Source organism: Amblyomma americanum, chromosome 5 (genome assembly GCF_052857255.1).
Source record: "Amblyomma americanum isolate KBUSLIRL-KWMA chromosome 5, ASM5285725v1, whole genome shotgun sequence".
NCBI classification, from domain to species: Eukaryota; Metazoa; Arthropoda; class Arachnida; order Ixodida; family Ixodidae; genus Amblyomma; species Amblyomma americanum.
The window spans coordinates 120,849,536-120,869,557 of NC_135501.1; the positions used below are offsets into that span (position 1 = coordinate 120,849,536).

General features: G+C 48.4%; 1 protein-coding gene across 1 annotated transcript in view; it reads right to left on the bottom strand.

Moving 5' to 3' along the window:
• Positions 1-19,622, bottom strand: part of LOC144132639 (lysosomal aspartic protease-like) — a 30,455-nt gene extending 10,833 nt beyond the window's left edge. The window contains exons 1-5 of the mRNA XM_077665192.1: positions 19,472-19,622; positions 17,225-17,318; positions 16,012-16,132; positions 1,839-1,999; positions 486-748 (exon numbers count right to left, since the gene is read on the bottom strand). Coding sequence (XP_077521318.1) covers positions 486-748; positions 1,839-1,999; positions 16,012-16,132; positions 17,225-17,318; positions 19,472-19,542 — 710 coding nt within the window. The 5' untranslated portion in view covers positions 19,543-19,622. The remainder of the gene's footprint in view (positions 1-485; positions 749-1,838; positions 2,000-16,011; positions 16,133-17,224; positions 17,319-19,471) is intronic.
• Positions 19,623-20,022: the final 400 nt, after the last annotated feature.

Consider the following 20,022-nt stretch of genomic DNA (forward strand, 5'->3'; position numbering starts at 1 on the left):
TATTTTACGCGATATTACCCGTGACTATGTTTCTTTGGCATTTTCCTCTATATATCACTTTGATTCTTCCAACGGAAATTCTTTCTTTAGCGGGACATATAAATGGGACAAGACAGGCCCTAAATCACAACTGTTTATTCGAAAAGAACATGCCTACATATAAGTACTCATAAATTCATTGATCATATCAGAATCTTCACAGCACCTGTCTTTTCTCGTTTATGTGTCGCGCTAAAAAAAAAATTCATTGGAAGAAGCATGAAACAATTAGCCGCCAAACAAGCGCTAATGAAATATCACTCTTATAAACGGCTGCCTGTTTCCCCTCTTTATCTCTTGCTACAGTCGCCCTTAATTTAATTTCAGACAAAAGGTCACCCTTCGCCTCATTCTGACACGCGGAATATTATGCGCACCTCTCCGCCAGCCGCTGCAACTGCAAAAATGAAATAGTAGAGTCACCAACAGGCTCTGGAGGAACTCACCCTTGAAGCTGGAATTGCCAGTTCCTGTATTCAACCTCCGAGAATACAAGCGACCCTCTGTAGTGCCGCTCATTGGCACCTCCGAACATCGCCTCACCGTCCTCGCGAGGCTTGCTGCTGAAGTAGAATCCCAGCCATGGTTTGGCAATACGACCCTCCTTGACGAAATGGTCGAACAGCGACAGTCCATCCTGATAGAGTCCAAGGACGCCGTCGTATGGCACGCCATTGTAGCCATCCAGCCCATTTCCGAAGTCCAAGATCTTAAGGACGACAAAGAAAAAAATAAAAACATTAGGAGTGAAAATGCAGGTCGTTCATCTAAATATCACATGTCAAAACGTAACATCACGACTTCCAGGAATATTTCCTTCGAGTTAACATCCGCCTGCACTGATAAATAGAAATTGATATATCAAAAGAACATATCATGCGAATTGTTTTTTAAGCTTATTACTGTTCCTATCAAAAACATGTGCTATTATTAAAACCGAATTTGCACGTGCTACGTGTTCTAGTAGCAATAACTGTGAAACTCGGCGCACATCTTTCCTAATAAGCTGCAGCCTCCTATGGCGCCTGTGCAAGTTGTCCTAATCAGTATGGTCACTGAAAGATTCTAGTTGCAACAATATGTAACACATACAGCACACAAAAGTAAGTAGTCGCATGCAAGCCCTGGTAAGCCGGTAGGCGTGCCGTCCACTCTTCCGCAGTTTGTGCATTTCCCACATCAAGAACAGTAACTTAATTTCAAATTACTTATGAACTCAGCCTGTCAGTGAAACACATAAAGTTCTTGCGCGAGGTAAATTTCCTGTACTTGCGAACAGATTTTGGTACTTTATCTTGTTCTGGTTAAGCGGTAGTTTAGGCTGCATTTACTGACGTCTAGCGTCCAGTTGCTTATAACGTTTCTGTTGTCCTAACTTTAATCCCAAATGCTTTCTGTAGGCAGGCGCTAATGAAACGCATGCCGAGTTTGCCAGTCGCGAGGAGCCGTTTTCAACACTTCCAGAATTTGGCGAAAGGCCGTGTAGCTTTTAAACTTCGCTGTCTTTTCACAGCTTCGAAGCACTAGACATTAGCATGGATCTAACTTTTCATTCTTTAGAGGCAGCGATTCGCACTATGTAGGCCAACCGTAGCGAATACCTAAGACCCAATTCTGTCTCTCATCGAATGCGATGTGATACTTGGATGCAAAAATTAATCGCTCCTTTTAACATGCAAAGCAGGGGAGTGTGTCGAAAGTATAACATTGCTACTGCATTTCTTTCCAATATAGCATCCACACAAATGCAAAGAAAATGCGCTCAAGCTTCCTCGTTTTATCCTTCGTTCAGGACGTACCTGGCAGATGAAAAATTCCTGTGTGATTGGACCATCTCCTAGCTGCTGCCTGTCTCCACCCATGTAGCCGTAGAGGGTGCTCTCTCCGAACATGGTTCCGACGGAGTAATATATAGTTGTGAAGCTCGAAGACTGGCTCGCGTCATACGTGGCACGTGTCCCTGCGTAACGTAATAACGTTGCCATATTCAAGACAAATTATGATCTGAAGTGTGGCGCCAGTGTGATGTTTATTATTCCTTTAAGTTACTTGGAGGTGCAAACACTGCGGGATTTTAAAATATGATATTCAGATCTTATTTTAGGTCATCACAAGCTTTGTCACCCGCCTCCCAACTGCGCATGGGCCGCCTAAGTTCATTTTTTTAATCAAGGTGCAAATTTCACACCACCAAATGGTGTATGAAATCCACAGCCTTGATTGAGCAAATACAAAACCAAAACGCAGTGCAAGCCAAACTTCACTGAAACGCTCCTTCAAAATTCAGGCTCTCTTGCGCTAATCAAACTGAATTGTGTGAACATGTCACAACACTCAATGGCTTCTTATATTTTTGATCACAAATTAAACAATTGCACCGTATTGGGAACTATTAAACAAGTGGAAAGGACGCAGACACTGTAGAGGCTCACAAGAAGACGCCTGACTCTCAACTGACTTTGTTTAATGTTTAAGTGCAATCTGGAGTTCTCGCGTTAAGAAAACTTCAGTCCGCGCGCTACGCCGCAACCGCTAGCGAACTCGGGAAAACGCCCTCTTCCCGTGCACGTTGTCTAGGCGGCGATCCGGTACAGCGTATAAGCAGACAAATCTAAAAGCGCAGCGACTATCAGTGGCCGCACGCATTGAGAACATGACCGTGCATCCGGCGGCTGTCTCTGGTAGCAGTCTAAGCCGCGTACTCCGTCATCCGTGTTAAGTGTGCGGGCTGCTGAATGTCCCACGAACGGGCCACTACTAATGCCCGGCTCCGAGAGGATGAAAGATTTCTATCTCCGAGTGAAAACTTGAATTCGCCTAAGCACATCAGGATGCAGAAGTGCATACCGCTACTCAAAAACAGTACCATACTTGGGCGTGTAAAAACTAGGAGCCGAAATGAAGTTTTGCAGGCATACCATATTATCAGAAAGCAGATGCATGTGCTAACAACGCTTAATTGAGCATATTGAAAAAATGTATATATATATATATATATTGTTAAGCTATTTATAGCACCCATAGGAAAATAACGAAACCGCGGTTTTACATTCAATGTAATCAAATTATTTTGAAATCAGCGGAATCAACTTGTAGAAATTAATGGTATCTGCTCAGAGTTCAAGCAAGTAACAGTTGGAGTTCCCCAACGGAGCATGTTGGGCCCCCTCTTTTTCAATATTTACGTAAATGACCTTGTTCTTGTCCATAGAGAACCCAAATACATAATATATGCAGATGATGCTACGTTTTTTTTTCTCGTCGAACAATACCGCATGCCTGGTTTAAACCGCAAATTCTGTCATTGCAAAAATACAGGGATGGTCACATGATGATGGCTTAAAAATCAACACGGAGAAAACTAAAGCTATTTTATTTACACCAAAAAAATAAAGCTGTGTACCTAGAGCCTTGCAACACATTCTTCAAGGATAGAGCTCATCTGGTCTACGAGAACGTTAGGTGCGTTTTTTGACAGCCATATGTCATGGACCAATCACATAGACTTTTTTGCATGAAAACTCGCACAAGTCCCTGGTGTATTCAGCAGTTTAAGACCGCTCCCACGTAAAGTCAAACTTCTCCTATATAACGCCCTCTTCCTGAGTCACGTACACTACTGCATTCTCGTGTGGAGTACGACGTCTGCTACCAACATAAATCTGTTATTTGGGCTTCAAAAAAAGGTAATACGCAGTATTTGTAACTCTCCAGTAGACGCGCACACAGCACCTTTTTTCAAAACAGTTTAAATTACTCGTATTGCTCTCTCTGTTAGATTTCAGGCTGTTGCTAGCCTATCGTAAAGACGAAAAACAAAGACAGTCGCACATCATGCCCTTAACTCAATTGATCAGAAACAGAACAGAATACAACATACAGCCACCTGAACACTGATATGGGCCGCATCCTCGTACTATGATCAAATTAATGTTACACCATCGCTTACCACGCCTCTTAAACTCCCTCACACGTAATAACATAGATGCCACTTCTTGTCCTATCTCGCGTTTATGTGAGTATTTCTGTGATTTTTGAGCATGACTTTTTGCTTTCCTGCTTTTTTGTGACTTCTGAAGTGGGCTGTTGTCGTTGTAAATACTTCTGTTATTAGCCTTTATTATGTTTTTTTTCCTTTCGTCACAATGTTAACTTGATAAATGGTTTCAATTATCCTTTCGTTGCTCAGGTGTAAACTGCGGATTGCGTAGCTTGTTTTCCTTTTTTGGTTTGTAATCTTTTCTTACATTGCATTTGCGTTTGTGGCATAATGTGTAAGCCAACATGTCTTCTTTTGTTATAGTTTTTGTTTATGTAATATTTTTTGTCCATTCCGAATCAGTGCCTGTGCCTGCTGCTGCTGCCAAAATACTTGGTCTAAGGCCCGTCAAGTTGCCGTGAGCAACATTTTCCTTAGATCTCCCATAAATTGTATGTTTATGGCTATAAAGGCAATTCAATTATTTGCCTTTTCTACGCGAATTGTGTAGCGAGAGGTACATTACGGTAACATTTCGAGCTATCAGCGTGGCGGCACACCACCCTGTGGCTGCGCCGCCACGCTGTCACGTGCTTGGTCACGTGGTGCGGTGCAGCTGGCGGCGGCGCGGCGCCATGGCTGATCACGTGGTTGGTCAGGTGACCACGTTCCACGCAGCCAGCTGTAGCTATCGCATCACTACAGCTTTAACCAGAGCTAAACCACTGCCAATTTTCCATTTGAGCGCATGCCTGGTTTTATTCCTGCAGGGAATATATGGGATCTGTACTAAAATAAAGTTAGCTGATAATGTACCGTTGTTTTTGTCTCTACTATACCTGCACGTTTTCCGTTGGTTTTATTGTTTCTAATATGTACCACTTCTCTCATCTCCCCGCTCTACTGAATCATGCACCATATGGTTTTGGTTCAAAACTGCTGTGAATAGTAAGCGTTTATTTCCCATGTGATGCAGAAGGACTTAATGCACGTGTGGCCTGCTTACGGATCAATATTTCTTAATCATCATCATTACCACTCAGCGTCTGAAAATTTGTCCCGAGTCAACGGCACCGCCGCCCCTGTCCCATGCAGCAACTGAGAATTCGCCTCTACCCTTTGGCTATCTACGACGCCCAGCCCAGGTCACCACATCGTTCCCATCATCTTCCTCAGCCCAATTAACTCAGCTGCGGTTCAAATACAAATACCACTGCTTTGCGTTTGACCCTGTCCTGCGCTCGCGGGAATCACCCTATCGCTGCAAGCTTCCCAGCTTTATCCGTCCGCCTAACTCTCAGATACCCTCAGACCCTTTTTGTGCTTTCTCGTGTAATCCATCCCATTACCCCAAAAAAGCCTGGATGTCTTTCCTGAGCTTTGCATACCCTACCTATGTACAATTTTTTTCTTTTAATTTGAGCAACAATGTCCTTAACTCGCGTTTGCTCCCTGAACCTTTCTCCTCTCTTCCTGTCTCTTAATGTTTTCCTGCTCATTTGAAATGTGATGACCCCCATAATGCGCAGGTCCACACGGGACGGAGAGGCAAAGAGACACCGTATGGCTCAGTTTAAACAATCAGGTATATTCAATAATTACACATGATTAAGATGCAAAGAGACACCGTATGGCTCAGTTTAAACAATCAGGTATATTCAATAATTACACATGATTAAGATTATACATCAGAGGCTGGGGCGTCCGAGCTTACGTGCCGACGACTTCATGGGGGCGATGGAGTGGCTCCGGAGTTGGGCTCGAGCGGTTGCTGGCAGAAGCTGCACGCCGTCGGGCTTCGGCGCTGAAGGCCCTCTTGGCGAACGATGTCGTCCTGAGCGTGTATGCAGTAGAATTTCAGTAGTCGTCCGTTTCTTCGAGGATGGTTCACAAACCCTTCCTCTAGTGTCGTTCGGCTTGGAAGATGAACAGGAGGCGAGCTTGTAGATGATGACAGCAGAGCATAATTTTACAACATACATATACAGAGAGTTAAACTGGAAAAAGCAGAACTGAATTTACAAAAGAACAAACTTTGCACTACTTTACTCATCGACCGGGCAGGTTAGTGCCTAAGTAGCATCACATTACATGCTAAGCATGTAGCCCCAGCTCAGACTGGACTGCATCCGTTTACATGTGCTTTTAAGCACTTGATTAACAAAGGACTAAGGGCGGTCATTTCCAGTGGCCCGCTTAAAGCATCAATTCTCCAATCCAAAATAACATGCGAGATGGGGACCACCCCTTGGGTTGGGCTTAGCCTCGAACCCACAGTCTGTTAACAATACAAACTAAATAAACAACAAAAACGCCACCACTCTCTCTCAAGTGAGAGTATACACAGGCTCTCTCTTCGGAGCGAATTCACTAGCGCCTGTCTTTCCACATTCTTGGCGAGTACTGCCTGTCCGCCATGACAGGTGTCCGTCACGGCCCTTCTGGGAATGCGCTTTTGTTCACGAGGCACGGCGGGAAGCTGTGGGTGCCTTCCCGGCGATAGCCCACGTCGAAAGGGGAAGGAGGGAAAGAACGTTGTCTTCGCGGTAGCGCATAGCGTCGGCTGTGGTACGGCGCGCTCTGGCCCGCTGACAGCTCCCTTGTCCTGGAATGTGCCCGGAAATTGGGGAGGATAAAGCCTGTTTCCCCGCGGCGGCGGCGGCGGGTCCGGTTGTTCTGGTCGTCACTCAAAGAGCATGGCTGGGTAATTGATGATGCCGCTGTCACGGCGGCGGGTCCCTTCGTTCTGGTCGTCACTCAAAGTGCATGGCTGGGTAATTGATGATGCCGCTGTCATCTGGGTCTCCGTCTACGCCGCGCCGTGGAACGCGGAACCTCGCAGCACACAAGGAATGTCACACTCGCTCACCCTCCAGAAGAATATTCTCCGAACATTTGAGTCCCTGCAGCTCCCCTTGTCTTTCTGAATCGCACAGTGCGTCCGACAAAACACTTTTCGCTGCACTCAACACCACTGCACAACACCAATGCCTCCGCTGTCATAACTGGCGTCTCCAGGGGCAGCACTGATCTTCTTTTACAGATAAACATGAAACTCAGCACCCAAGCCTCTCCTTTCTATTCCAAACTGGACGAAATAAATTTACCACAGTTACAAAGGAGCTCCCACTTCTAGCACGATCACGGCACAGACAAAAATATAGATAACGAAAGGAAGTAGGGCAGGTTCTGCATGCGCTCCGCATGCTCTCCTGTGAAGGTGTTACTTAATGACAGAAAGGTTTAACTATTAACTCCGATAACTTAACGCATACGCATATAGCAATGTTATGAGCTGCGGCATTACACAATTCTAACCAGTTCACAACTCCGCTCTGTTTACGCCATTAGTCCGACTTAGCTTTCCGATTTCGCAGCGGATATCGGCCTTCATGAGTCATACTGAGTAAGTCTGTGCCCCTTTGTCTGCTTTGGGACTCGTGAGGGCTCGTGGCAGGAGCCTCTACTGGCGTTATCTGCGCGGCAACCTCGCGCACTTCTTCTTCTAGCAATGCATGAAGTAAATCCGGTGGCATTCCGGCCGTCACCTCGGGCGCCTGCCGAACAAATGCAGGAGAGGGCGTTTCTTGCGAACTATCTGCGCGCTCCGCTTCACTTCTGTCCCCATCAAAATCCGCGCTTTCCCTTTCCTCATTTCGTGAATACTGAACCGGTGCCGACTTGAGGCGATTTGCGTGTATCCTTATCAAACGCCGGTTCACGTCTCGGACTCTGAAGTTTACCGGAGAAAGCTTCTCGACAACCTCGCACGGTCTTCTCCACTTCGTCTGGAACTTACGAGCTAGCCCAATCTGCCTTTGGCAGTTTTCAATGTACACGCTGTCCCCCACATCAAACGGCGCGTCTCTAGCACTGCGATCGTGCACCTCCTTCCTGCGCTTCGCCGCTTTCTTTAAGGACTCCTTTGCGATGTCCCTCGCCAATTGCAAGCGCGATTCTAGCTCAACCTTATAGTCGTCTAGTGAAGCGTATGGGACACGACGGGGGCCCTCTGGCACTTCACTAGGCTGGTCCGGGTCTCGGCCGTAGAGAAGAAAGAATGGCGATTCGCCCGTGCTCTCGTGTGCTGCGGAATTGTAGGCAAACATTGCATACGGGAGCCACAAGTCCCAGTCCCGCTGGTCGCGCGAAACAAAATGCGACAGGAACCCGGCCACGGTTTGGTTCAGTCGCTCCACCGCGCCGTTGCAAGCCGTATGGTACGGTGTTGTCTGCTTCTTAGCGATCTTAAGCAGCTCGCAAACTCTCCTCATTAGCTGCGACACGAAGTTCGTTCCCCGATCTGTCAAGAGTTGCCTCGGGGGTCCATGTCGGAGCACGATCTGTTCGACAAATGCTCTTGCAACCGTGTCTGCCTTCTGATCTGGGAGTGCTACCGCTTCCGTGTATTTTGAAAGGTGATCGACAAATACTAAAATGTACTTGTTCCCGGAAGTGGTCGTGGGCAATGGGCCCATTATGTCCATACCTGTCCGCTTGAAGGGAGCCGAAACCTCAGGGAACGGCTGAATTGGAGCTGGTCTTCGTCCCTTGGGTGTTTTTCTTTCGAGACAGGAATGACACTTCGCACAGTAGTCTCTAACATCCTGTCGCATGCCACTCCAAAAGTACAAACGCTCCACACGCCTGCGTGTCTTCGCTACGCCAAAATGACCGGCGCATGGCGCATCGTGAAACGCGCGAAGAACCCTTTCTGTCCACGACCGAGGTATGACGACTCTCTCCCAAGCGATTTTCTCTGGTCTCCCTTTCCTGGTTGGCCTCGTGCGCCGACACAGGGTGCCGTCTTTGCCAATGAAATAACCTAGCTGTTCGGGTTCAGACGGTGCGTCCTCTAAGCTTTCGATTATTCGCTTCAGGTCCGGATCTTTGCACTGCTCTGTGCGTAATTCGGCGAGGTCGACTACGGGAACAAACTCATCTATAGCTGCCACGGCAGCTGTGCGGCTGAGTGCATCAGCATTCAGATGCGTCTTTCCTGACTTGTGCTCAACTTCAAAGCAGTATTCCTGCAGGTGTAGATTCCATCTAGCGAGTCGCGAGCTAGGGTCCCTGACACTCATCACCCATTTCAGAGGATGGCAGTCTGTGACTAGCTTGAATTTGCGGCCGTAAAGGTAGCATCTGAAGTGCTTTACTGCCCAGACAACGGCGAGGCACTCCCTTTCCGTAGCTCCGTACTTTTGCTCTGTGGGGCTCAGCTGTCGGCTAGCAAAAGCAACGGGATGTTCTTTGCCCTCGATAACCTGAGATAGCACGGCACCCACTGCGAACTTTGACGCATCTGTGGCCATAACGAAGGGCAAATTAAAATCCGGGTGGCGCAACAGCGGTGCACTCATTAGCTTCCTTTTCAGGGCCCCAAAAGCATTCTCCGCGTTTTCGTCCCAGCGAAAGGCGACATTTTTGGCTGTTAAGGCGGTGAGCGGCTTAGCGAGCTTGGCGAACTCCTCTATGTGCCTTCGGTAGTAACCGATCAGGCCGAGAAACTGCCGGACCTGGCGGACGCTAGTCGGGGATGGAAAATCCGAGACACACCTTAGTTTCTCAGGGTCCGGTCGCACGCCGTCAGCTGAAACAACGTGCCCGAGGTATTTCACCTCGTTTTTGAGGAATTGGCACTTAGAGGGCTTCAGCTTGAGACCCGCTCCTCTTAGTCGCACCAAAACCTGCTCAATATTGCGCAAATGGTTCTCAAAACTGTCACTGTATATGATAATGTCATCCATATAAACGAAGCACAGCCTCCCCAGAAGACCTGCCAGGATAACATCAGCGGTTCTCTGCCAGACAGCAGGGCTGTTGGCCAGACCCATCGGCATTCTTTTCCATTCATAGTGCCCTGAGGGCGTGTTGAATGCCGTTTTCTCGGCATCTGCCGGATCCATTGCTATCTGCCAGAATCCCGCCGCCATGACCACTACCGTGAAGTACCTGGCAGAGCCCAGCTGAGAAAGCGTCTCCTGTATATTGGGGATGGGGTATGTATGGATCGATGCGAGTTACGGCATTTAGTTTGCGGTAGTCCACTACCAATCGATACGAGCCATCTGGCTTTTCCACCAATAGTGCTGGTGCTCCCCAGTGTGACTTTGAGTGTTCGACAATGCCGCGATCAATCAGGTCCTGTACCTGCCGCTCCATCTCCTCACGTTGGGAGTAAGGAATCCTGTACGCAAGCTGGTAAACGGGCGATGAAGTGCCGGTTTCTATCCTGTGCTTTATAACGCCACAGCAGCCCAAATCCAGGTTGGACGCGGCGAATACCTCCGAGTAGTCGTTCAGCAAACCAGCCAGAGCCTCCCTCTCCCTGGATTTTACGTGAGAAAGATCGAACGACACCTTTGGAGCAGCCGAAGGACTAGCATGCTCTACAGTTGCGAGTACCGTATCGGTGGGCTCACGTTGCTCTATCGCAGAGGTGAAGAAAGCCAATGTTTTGTTCTTGGGAAGGCTCAGTGGCTGCTGGCTACAGTTAACCACCCGTAGGGGCACTCTGTGGGCGTCATTAACTGTCACGAGGCACGCGGCTGCCTTCAGGCCATTGCTGAGAGAGTCGACCGGCTCAAGCACTCCCACGGCGCCGCTCTCTACATCTGAAGGCACAAACGCGTACAAAATGTGCTCCGACCAAGGAAGGACGACCGCCTCCTCGACCAGCCGGACGGCAACCCGCGAATATACCTTCTCCAATGATCCCACTGTTTGACGGGTGTCAATATCAGTAATGCGAATCTCAGCCCCTCTCCTGTTCAAAAACGGAACTTTTGAGCCGCCCGCATTAACCTCTTCCTCAGAGAATGAGACTACTACCTTCCCTTTTCTCAAAAAATCCTGCCCTAATATACCTGACACTCCGTTTGGCAGAGACACCGTGTCCGGGCATACGTAGCAGGGGTGCTCCAATGCAATTCCGCCGAGAGAGAAGTGTAACCGGTAGAGTCCACTTATGCCAAGAGGATCCCCCGTTATGCCTACAAATTTGGTTGCCATACCACCAGACGCTTCCAACACCTCGCGGTCCCCCTTCCTTCGAAGCGTGGTAAAACTGCTCTCCTTAAGCAATGTCACCTTTGACCCCGTATCTATCAACAATTCCATGCAACAACCATTTAACTTGCAACGCAAAACAGGGCATGCCTCGTCGGCCACACAAACTACCACCACCTCATCATCCACTGCTCCCTCCCCACGCTCCTCAGGCTGGGGAGGACTAACTAGTTTTTTGTCTCGGTATCTGGAGCCCCGCTGTAGGATTGCTTAGGGCGTGTCTCGCCTGCTTCTCTTTGTGGCTCCCCACGGCGCACGTTTTGGCAGAACCTGGCGATGTGTCCGCGACCCTGGCAAGCGAAGCATACGATTTCTTCAAACTCTCGCATACCGCGCCTGTAGCTTTGTGGCGGTCTCCGGTTTCCAGCGAATGAGCGCTGTTGAGCGCGCGCTTCAACCTGGCGTTCTACCTGCTGAGATAGCAGCTGTTCTAAGCGATCTAATCGCTCTGTCAAGAGAGCAACCTCAGGGTTGAGCACCGCTCTCTCTATGACGCGCACTCTCGCTGCGGCTGTCGTTAACGCCTCATTTCGTTCCTCATCCAATGCGGCCTCCACGGCTTGGTCGAAATTGCTCGGCTTGCGCGAGAGCACGAACCGGCGCACGGGGTCTTGCAGACCAGCCACGAACAAAGCGGTCATTTCCTCTTTAAGTATATCCTCCGCGTATTTCTTCTTTAGCTGGTCTCCTTCCTCCTCCCTGCTTAACGTATCGCGCGCTAAGCGCTGAAGCCGCGACGCAAACGTTCGCACGTCCTCCCCTACCATCTGTACGGCGTCACGGAACCTCTGTACCCGCACGTGACGTGGTTCAGTGTCGAAATGCTCAAACGCGAGCTTCTTAAATTCCGCAAATGATTTTGTGGATTTTACTTTTTCGTCTCGCCATGCAAAATCATGAGCAGCTCCTGCCATCTTACACCTCGCCATTCCCAGCATTTGAGCATCGGACCATCCCCCCATTTTCCCAATCTCTTCTAGCATGGAAAAGAAATCGCAGATTGGAACCCCTGTCTTATCTCTCATAAACGTCGGAATGACGCTTCCTAATGCCAGCATGCTTGCTCCGAGCGACGGCTGTGGAGTAGGAGCTCCCTCAGATAAAGACTTTTTTTTTTTCAAGCCCTCCGGTGCCTCAAGCCTCTCAAATGGGGGTAAAAGTCCCACAATCAGTCCCGTGATTCCCTTTTGATTACAATTTTGAAGTCATGAATGTCACAGCATTCAGAGGACATTTGCTTTTGAGACCCCACTTCTGACACCAGTGTGATGACCCCCATAATGCGCAGGTCCACACGGGACGGAGAGGCAAAGAGACACCGTATGGCTCAGTTTAAACAAACAGGTATATTCAATAATTACACATGATTAAGATTATACATCAGAGGCTGGGGCGTCCGAGCTTACGTGCCGACGACTTCATGGGGGCGATGGAGTGGCTCCGGAGTTGGGCTCGAGCGGTTGCTGGCAGAAGCTGCACGCCGTCGGGCTTCGGCGCTGAAGGCCCTCTTGGCGAACGATGTCGTCCTGAGCGTGTATGCAGTAGAATTTCAGCAGTCGTCCGTTTCTTCGAGGATGGTTCACAAACCCTTCCTCTAGTGTCGTTCGGCTTGGAAGATGAACAGGAGGCGAGCTTGTAGATGATGACAGCAGAGCATAATTTTACAACATACATATACAGAGAGTTAAACTGGAAAAAGCAGAACTGAATTTACAAAAGAACAAACTTTGCACTACTTTACTCATCGACCGGGCAGGTTAGTGCCTAAGTAGCATCACATTACATGCTAAGCATGGAGCCCCAGCTCAGACTGGACTGCATCCGTTTACATGTGCTTTTAAGCACTTGATTAACAAAGGACTAAGGGCGGTCATTTCCAGTGGCCCGCCCAAAGCATCAATTCTCCAATCCAAAATAACATGCGAGATGGGGACCACCCCTTGGGTTGGGCTTAGCCTCGAACCCAGAGTCTGTTAACAATACAAACTAAATAAACAACAAAAACGCCACCACTCTCTCTCAAGTGAGAGTATACACAGGCTCTCTCTTCGGAGCTAATTCACTAGCGCCTGTCTTTCCACATTCTTGGCGAGTACTGCCTGTCCGCCATGACAGGTGTCCGTCACGGCCCTTCTGGGAATGCGCTTTTGTTCACGAGGCACGGCGGGAAGCTGTGGGTGCCTTCCCGGCGATAGCCCACGTCGAAAGGGGAAGGAGGGAAAGAATGTTGTCTTCGCGGTAGCGCATAGCGTCGGCTGTGGTACGGCGCGCTCTGGCCCGCTGACAGCTCCCTTGTCCTGGAATGTGCCCGGAAATTGGGGAGGATAAAGCCTGTTTCCCCGCGGCGGCGGCGGCGGGTCCGGTTGTTCTGGTCGTCACTCAAAGAGCATGGCTGGGTAATTGATGATGCCGCTGTCACGGCGGCGGGTCCCTTCGTTCTGGTCGTCACTCAAAGTGCATGGCTGGGTAATTGATGATGCCGCTGTCATCTGGGTCTCCGTCTACGCCGCGCCGTGGAACGCGGAACCTCGCAGCACACAAGGAATGTCACAGAAATGAAATTGATTTTGAGGACAGGAAATGGTGCAGTAAATGTCTCATATCTCAGTGGACACCCGAACCGCCCTGTAAGGGAAGGGAGAAAGGAATAGTGAAAGAAGAAAAGAACAACGAGTAGCCGTAGTGGAGAGCTTTAAAAAAAAATTGGAGGCTTATCAAGGTTAAGCCCAGTGGATGCGAAGCATGTTAAGCAGCTGCCTCAGTGTGGATGGGGCTAAGTAACGGAGACGTGGTTTTAGGTTAATCGTCGTACTTTATTCTTTGCAGCCCGACAAACACACTCTTATGGTCCGTAAATGCATGAATCTTGGTTTGCACGTCGCACCGACAAAAGAATGTTAGTCTGCACGGGAGACTTCAATATGGTTTCCATGGCACGTCTCTGTCCTTTAGTGGCATTCCAGCGCTCCGAACTGGTAGAAATGCTGACGGAGTCGCCGATTCCGCTAGTTGAATCACTGGTTGAGGCTTCACTTACACCCTCGGAGCGTTGTCGTCGAGCCGCATATTGAGCGCGCCGCTTGGCTAGGCATTCTTCGCGTTCTTCATCGGTTTCCGTAGCACGCTGCAGCCTTCGTTTTGCATTCCTATTATTAACGTCGTTAGCGTTTGGAGGCATCTTGACCGCATACACGCCCGGCGCAAAGACGCTGGCGCGGTTGCGGGCACAGAGACTGACGCGACGGCGGGCGCGCGCCGCTTCATCCCTGGCGTGACGTCACATATCACGTGATGCAGCGATGGTGGCGCCGCCGCCGCGTCGCGCGCGACGGCGCGAACCGAAGCGTGGAGGCCTCCGCCGGGCGACGTCCGACGGCGCGATATGAGGCCCCATCTGCAGCCGGTGTGACGTCATCACGTGACGTCACATCATGTGATCTCACTTCAGGGTATATGGTGGCCACCGCCGGGAGGCGACCGACGGCGCGATATGAGGCCCCATCTGCAGCCGGCGTGACGTCATCACGTGACATCATGTCACGTGACCTACTTGAAGGTCACTTGAAGGTCAATGGTGGCCACCGCCGGGAGGCGACCGACGGCGCGATATGAGGCCCCATCTGCAGCCTGTGTGACGTCATCACGTGACGTCATGTCACGTGACCCCACTTCAGGGTCAATGGTGGCCACCGCCGGGCGTCGCGCGAAGGCCTGAAACCTACGTTAATATGCTTCGCATAATAATTTGGACCATCTGGTGATCTTTAACGTGCACTGACATCGCACATCACATGGGCGCCTTTGCGTTTCGCCTCCATGAAAACGCGGCCGGCGCTGTCGGGTTAGAACACGGGTACTCCGGCTCGGTAGCCGAGCGGCCCAACTTCAGAGCCACCGCGGCGGGTTCTGTTCAATTCGCTGAATTTAATTTCAAGAAACGTTTTGCCGCGAAGTTTATATTTTATACCGGAGCACTGCCGAGATGCAGCTATATTATATACTTGAGTCTTGAGAGACACTTCTGTGCATTTCTTCCCAGCGGAACTTATCATGGGTGGACGGATCTAAAGGGGCCATTGGCAGAGAGTAGCGAGCGCGCCTTCCGGAATGTGTACACTCTGTGATAATGGTAACCAGGTGGACCCAGGTCAAATCGGCCGCGTCTACGGGGAGTTCCATTTGTTTGAGCCACCAGAGAGTGCCTTCCCCTTTTAAGGATGTACAGGCAGAAGCAGTATGACAGGGAACACGAGAGCACGTGGCTTCCGTGCTTCATGTAGCACTGCAGCCACGATCCGGCGAGAATTGGTGGCGCCAGCCTCATGCGTAGAAATAGCAGCCAACGATGCTTATTGGGCATGAGCCTTTGCAGAAAATTCTTATGGCATTTCGGTGGCTGTGCTTCACAAAGCAAGGATGCCACGCGCTTTCGTGTCCCCTCTCATATTGCTTCTACCTCTACCATCTTTCATCGCGTAATCCAGTTAGGCCTAAGGGCTTCGTGGAAGGTGTGCTATCATATAACAGTCACTTTACCCGGCTGGCATTGAAATGTCTGGAAGTTTGCGTTATTTTTATTAATCAAGTTGTTCACTTCATGAAGAGTTTTTCTTTTTTCAGTTGCGCAGCTTAATAAGCAAATCAAGGCTCATCGCTTAGCTGCACATGCAATGTACTTCCTTAATATTTTTTCAGGTCGCAGAATCTTATACGCAATTGCTATAATTCTCTATTTTATTGTGTTATAATGTTGTTCATCCACTTTCACACAACATAGCGGTAAGGTTTCTCCCTCTGTTGACTAACTTGACTTACCGCTTAAACATTCAGCTACAAGAACTCGTAACAGGGTGTGCTCCCGCGACTCAGTCATCATCACATGACGACTTCTGCATTGTCGATATATGAAAATAACTACTTACGGCAAGCTTCGGTGGTATCTTTGCAAGCAACAGAGGGCACCCATGTCAAGGCAGCAGTGTCAAAAACGACCTTGAATGGTTGCCATGGTGTGCCCACTCTGAGCAGGCCGTAGTATTGAATCTTGAACAAACTAGCGTGTAATTTGTCCGGTTGTTATGTGGGCCACAAAAATAATTCAGAATAAAGGAACAGAGACTTGTGTTTCACACAGCAGTTTGCGCAAAGTGCTATCTCTTGATGAGCTATGCATTACACCTATAAGACAGCATTTCTACTTTATATACATGTAAGGTCACAACAAGAAGCGTCAGCTTACATATAACGTTACACAAGCTTAGTAAATAGAAAAACTGAACGAGGACAGTGCCAGCGTGCCTTATCTAACGCTGTAAAAAATATAACTTAATTTTCTTGGTAATGTAGATTCTACATAAATGATCCAATAAACTGTGACCTGCTCTGTACATGTTAGCTTTCTTCGTTTTTTTAGATATCTGCCCGTGCTAAAACAAAATTCAGGAGTTTTAACCGCTAGCGCTTGTGTTTTCTGCCTGTCGTCGTCGTCCACATTTCAAGGGCTGCAGCATTTATCAAGAAAAGTGCGGTTCAATATTTTCTTCACCATATTGTCAGCCTGAGCATGTACTGTACTTTAAATGATATATTACAAGACTTGGCCAAAGATGCAAAATGGTTGTTAATAAATCTTCGGACTTCAGCGCCGAATGACGAGGAACCAAAATTCGATGCCCCCCTTACTCAACGCCACCATGAAAAAGCGCTGCCCCTTTTCTAAACCGTTAATAATATCAACACTAAGCTCACGTCGCTACAAATGCGCAGGCATTGAAGTCCTGCACGACGCTTCACGCGTGTGCCGATACAGAAGGAAACAGCAATTACTACGAATTACTTGCCGTTGCTTTCTAAAATTTGATCCTCAGTAGTTTTTGAAGGCACACTCCACTCCAAGTAATCATCGTGTGGCGCCAAGGAAGAGCTTTTCCGTGTTTACTCTCTTCTGGCAAATAACATGCGAAGCACCGTCTTGTCAACGCCTTTCTACACGTCAACGCTATGATTTGTGGAACCTTAAATAGGAGCGCAAAATTAGCAATAGCAAGGATTGAAAAATTAACACGAAAATATTTTAATCTCCTCTATTCCGGCGTTAAGGACAGCATAATTGACAAAACACTGGACCTTACTCACGTTGTTGTGGTTCTTGAGCGGTACAGAGAATGTTGTTAATCGAGCTGTTGCGTTCAAAGCTGACACGAAACGCTTCTTTTGAAGACTCGAGCATCTAAAACAATCAAGAAGGAAACACAACCACGTGCTGGCAATGCCAAATATCTTAGTGATACAAAACGAAAAATTGGAGTATTTGGGGTAGCTGAACGGGTAAAGAAATGAAGTATGGTCAATGAAAATTTGCCCCGCCGCGGTGGCTCAGTGGTTAGGGCACTCGACTACTGATCCGGAGTTCCCGGGTTCGAACCCGACCGCGGCGGCTGCGTTTTTATGGAGGAAAATCCCTAAGGCGCCCGTGTGCTGTGCGATGTCAGTGCACGTTAAAGATCCCCCGGTGGTGGAAATTATTCCGGAGCCCTCCACTACGGCACCTCTTTCTTCTTTCACTCCCTCCTTTATCCCTTCCCTTTCGGCGCGGATCAGGTGTCCAACTATATATGAGACAGATACTGCGCCGTTTCCTTTCCCCCAAACCAATTATTATTATTATCAAAGAAAACTTTAGTTCTTGCTAGTTGGCTCATGAAGTAAAGAATTCCACGTGCAAACAAGGCCGGTGTCTTTTTGATTATAAAAGGGTAGGCATGCGCGAATAAAGCTTGGCTGTATGTGAAGCCGTTGCCATCATTTTTTACGCCTTCTCTGCCCATGTTATCTTTTGTGCCATCTTCTTAATCCTTTAATATGAAGTACCGAGACAGACGGAACAGCGCAAAGTTCGTGTCAGTAACATTACCAGACGCTTATAATACTTCTCTGTAGCAGCTGCTTCCTATTACAAAGACAGCAGTGATGAAGTCGGGACAGTGAACGATTTCACTGTTTGTAGCGATAGCTACATTACGGTACCATTTCGAGCCTTCAGCGAGGAGGCGCGCAACCCTGTGGCTGCGCCGCCATGCTATCACGTGGTTGGTCAGGTGGTGCGGAGCAGGTACCCGGGGCGCGGCGCCTTGGCTGATCAGGTGGTTTGCGACGTGATTGGTCACGTTACCAAGTTCCACTCGTCCAGCTGAAGCTATGGCGTCACTCCAGGTTTAACCAGAGCTAAAACACCGCCAATACTTGCTATTCCAGCAAAGTGAAAAAATACGCATACTGTTTGAGCGCTGCTACGCGTCTTTTCCTATTCAAAAATATTATGCAGATAGCAAAAGCATCATTTCACTGCTGAAGAAGGGCCTAATGGCTCCATTAACAGAGCTGATTTCTTGTAATGCCATTATCATATTCATGGTTAATATGATTTCACCTGAAAAAAGCAAGCGGCTCGTTTACGGGCCGAAGTTCTTATTGGCACAACCGAAGCTTCCAACAGTGATTAGAACCGGTAAGTATATAATTCGGCAGCTTCCAGCAGTGAATAGGACCGGTAAGTATATAATTCGGCAGCTATCATTCAGCTTCTATGCAGCGCACTTGATGTCATCTCTAACTGCAAGATTCAGCGTTGCAGCGCACAAAACATGACGCATTTCCCTGAAGCTTTACCGCTCAATACGTTCCAGCAGCCATTCTATAACCGTTCTTCTTTTGGTTTTGAGATTTTCTGCTATTTATTTGGAGTGGTGTATTCACCTCAATCCAGCAAATATTTTGTCCGCAGCTCAATCATTAAATATGAGAACCCATCTGCGCCTCTTATTTTGTGCTCACGAATGCAGTTTCGATCATTCATGACCTTAGTCGTGCAGTTTGTTGCGTGCAAAAAATACATTTTCCCTTCATTAAATCGACACAGCACGCACACTACGCAAGCAGTAAGAAACGCACAGCCAAACCGATGGTTATAGGCTTACTAGACTCACGCTTACTAGCCTGAGTCACTGTTTGACTCCGAAGTCGGAAGACTCATAAATAGAACAAATAACTCATAATTAGCCCGTATGACGTTTAGAGAAAGCAACCTTTAGGCCTGCATTACTGATTTACTCCAGGTTTAATTGGCCATCGGCCGCTTCTTTAGAGGGCATGAAAACCCGAGAGCATGAAGGCTTTCGCATAATGCCTACACTTAAGTGTCGTCTCTGCGGTGTGGTTTCACCGCTCACAGGAGCATGAAACTTAATTATGCTTGCTGATTGCCTTTTACCGTTAAGAAGGAACTGCAGTGTGGAGCCTCGAACACGTTGGTATTTAGTATTTCACCTCGCAGGCAGTATGACAAAGTGCGTGGGTAAAAAATGTGAGGCGCGCATACAGTACCTGGTCTGGCTCACAGCACAGAGTAGAAGTCCAGCTGCAAATACGAAACGAATACGGGAAGTGCCCGCCATTGCGACTCCGCCGCTCAACACGTCCACTCTCTTTGGCTGTGTTAGAACGCACACGCTATCGTTGCCGCAGGCCGAACTAGAAGGCGCCAGTCTGGCATTTTGTTATCTTGGTTATTGAGACCACCTTACGCTGCGTCGCGTCAGCGCCAATTCACCGTGTTTGCGTGTGAGCGGAGCACGAGCCAACAAAGAGACGCACTATATTACTTCAGTCGTCTAGCATGTGTCACCGGCAAGCCGGAAACCAAATGCACCTATGGGAAAAAGACAACCAAAATCTAACTTACGGAAACTTGCTAATGGCGTTGCGCCCTGAACCATCTACCTTAGCGCGCCTAGATAAGCTTACATCGGTGATTTGTTTCCAATGCCACTTTCTCATCGTTTCCAGCGAAATTGTTCTCTTTGCCTTCCCGTCTCTCCGTATACACTTCAGTCCTCAAAACTTTACGGTTTGTTTTTTTCCGAAATACAATATCA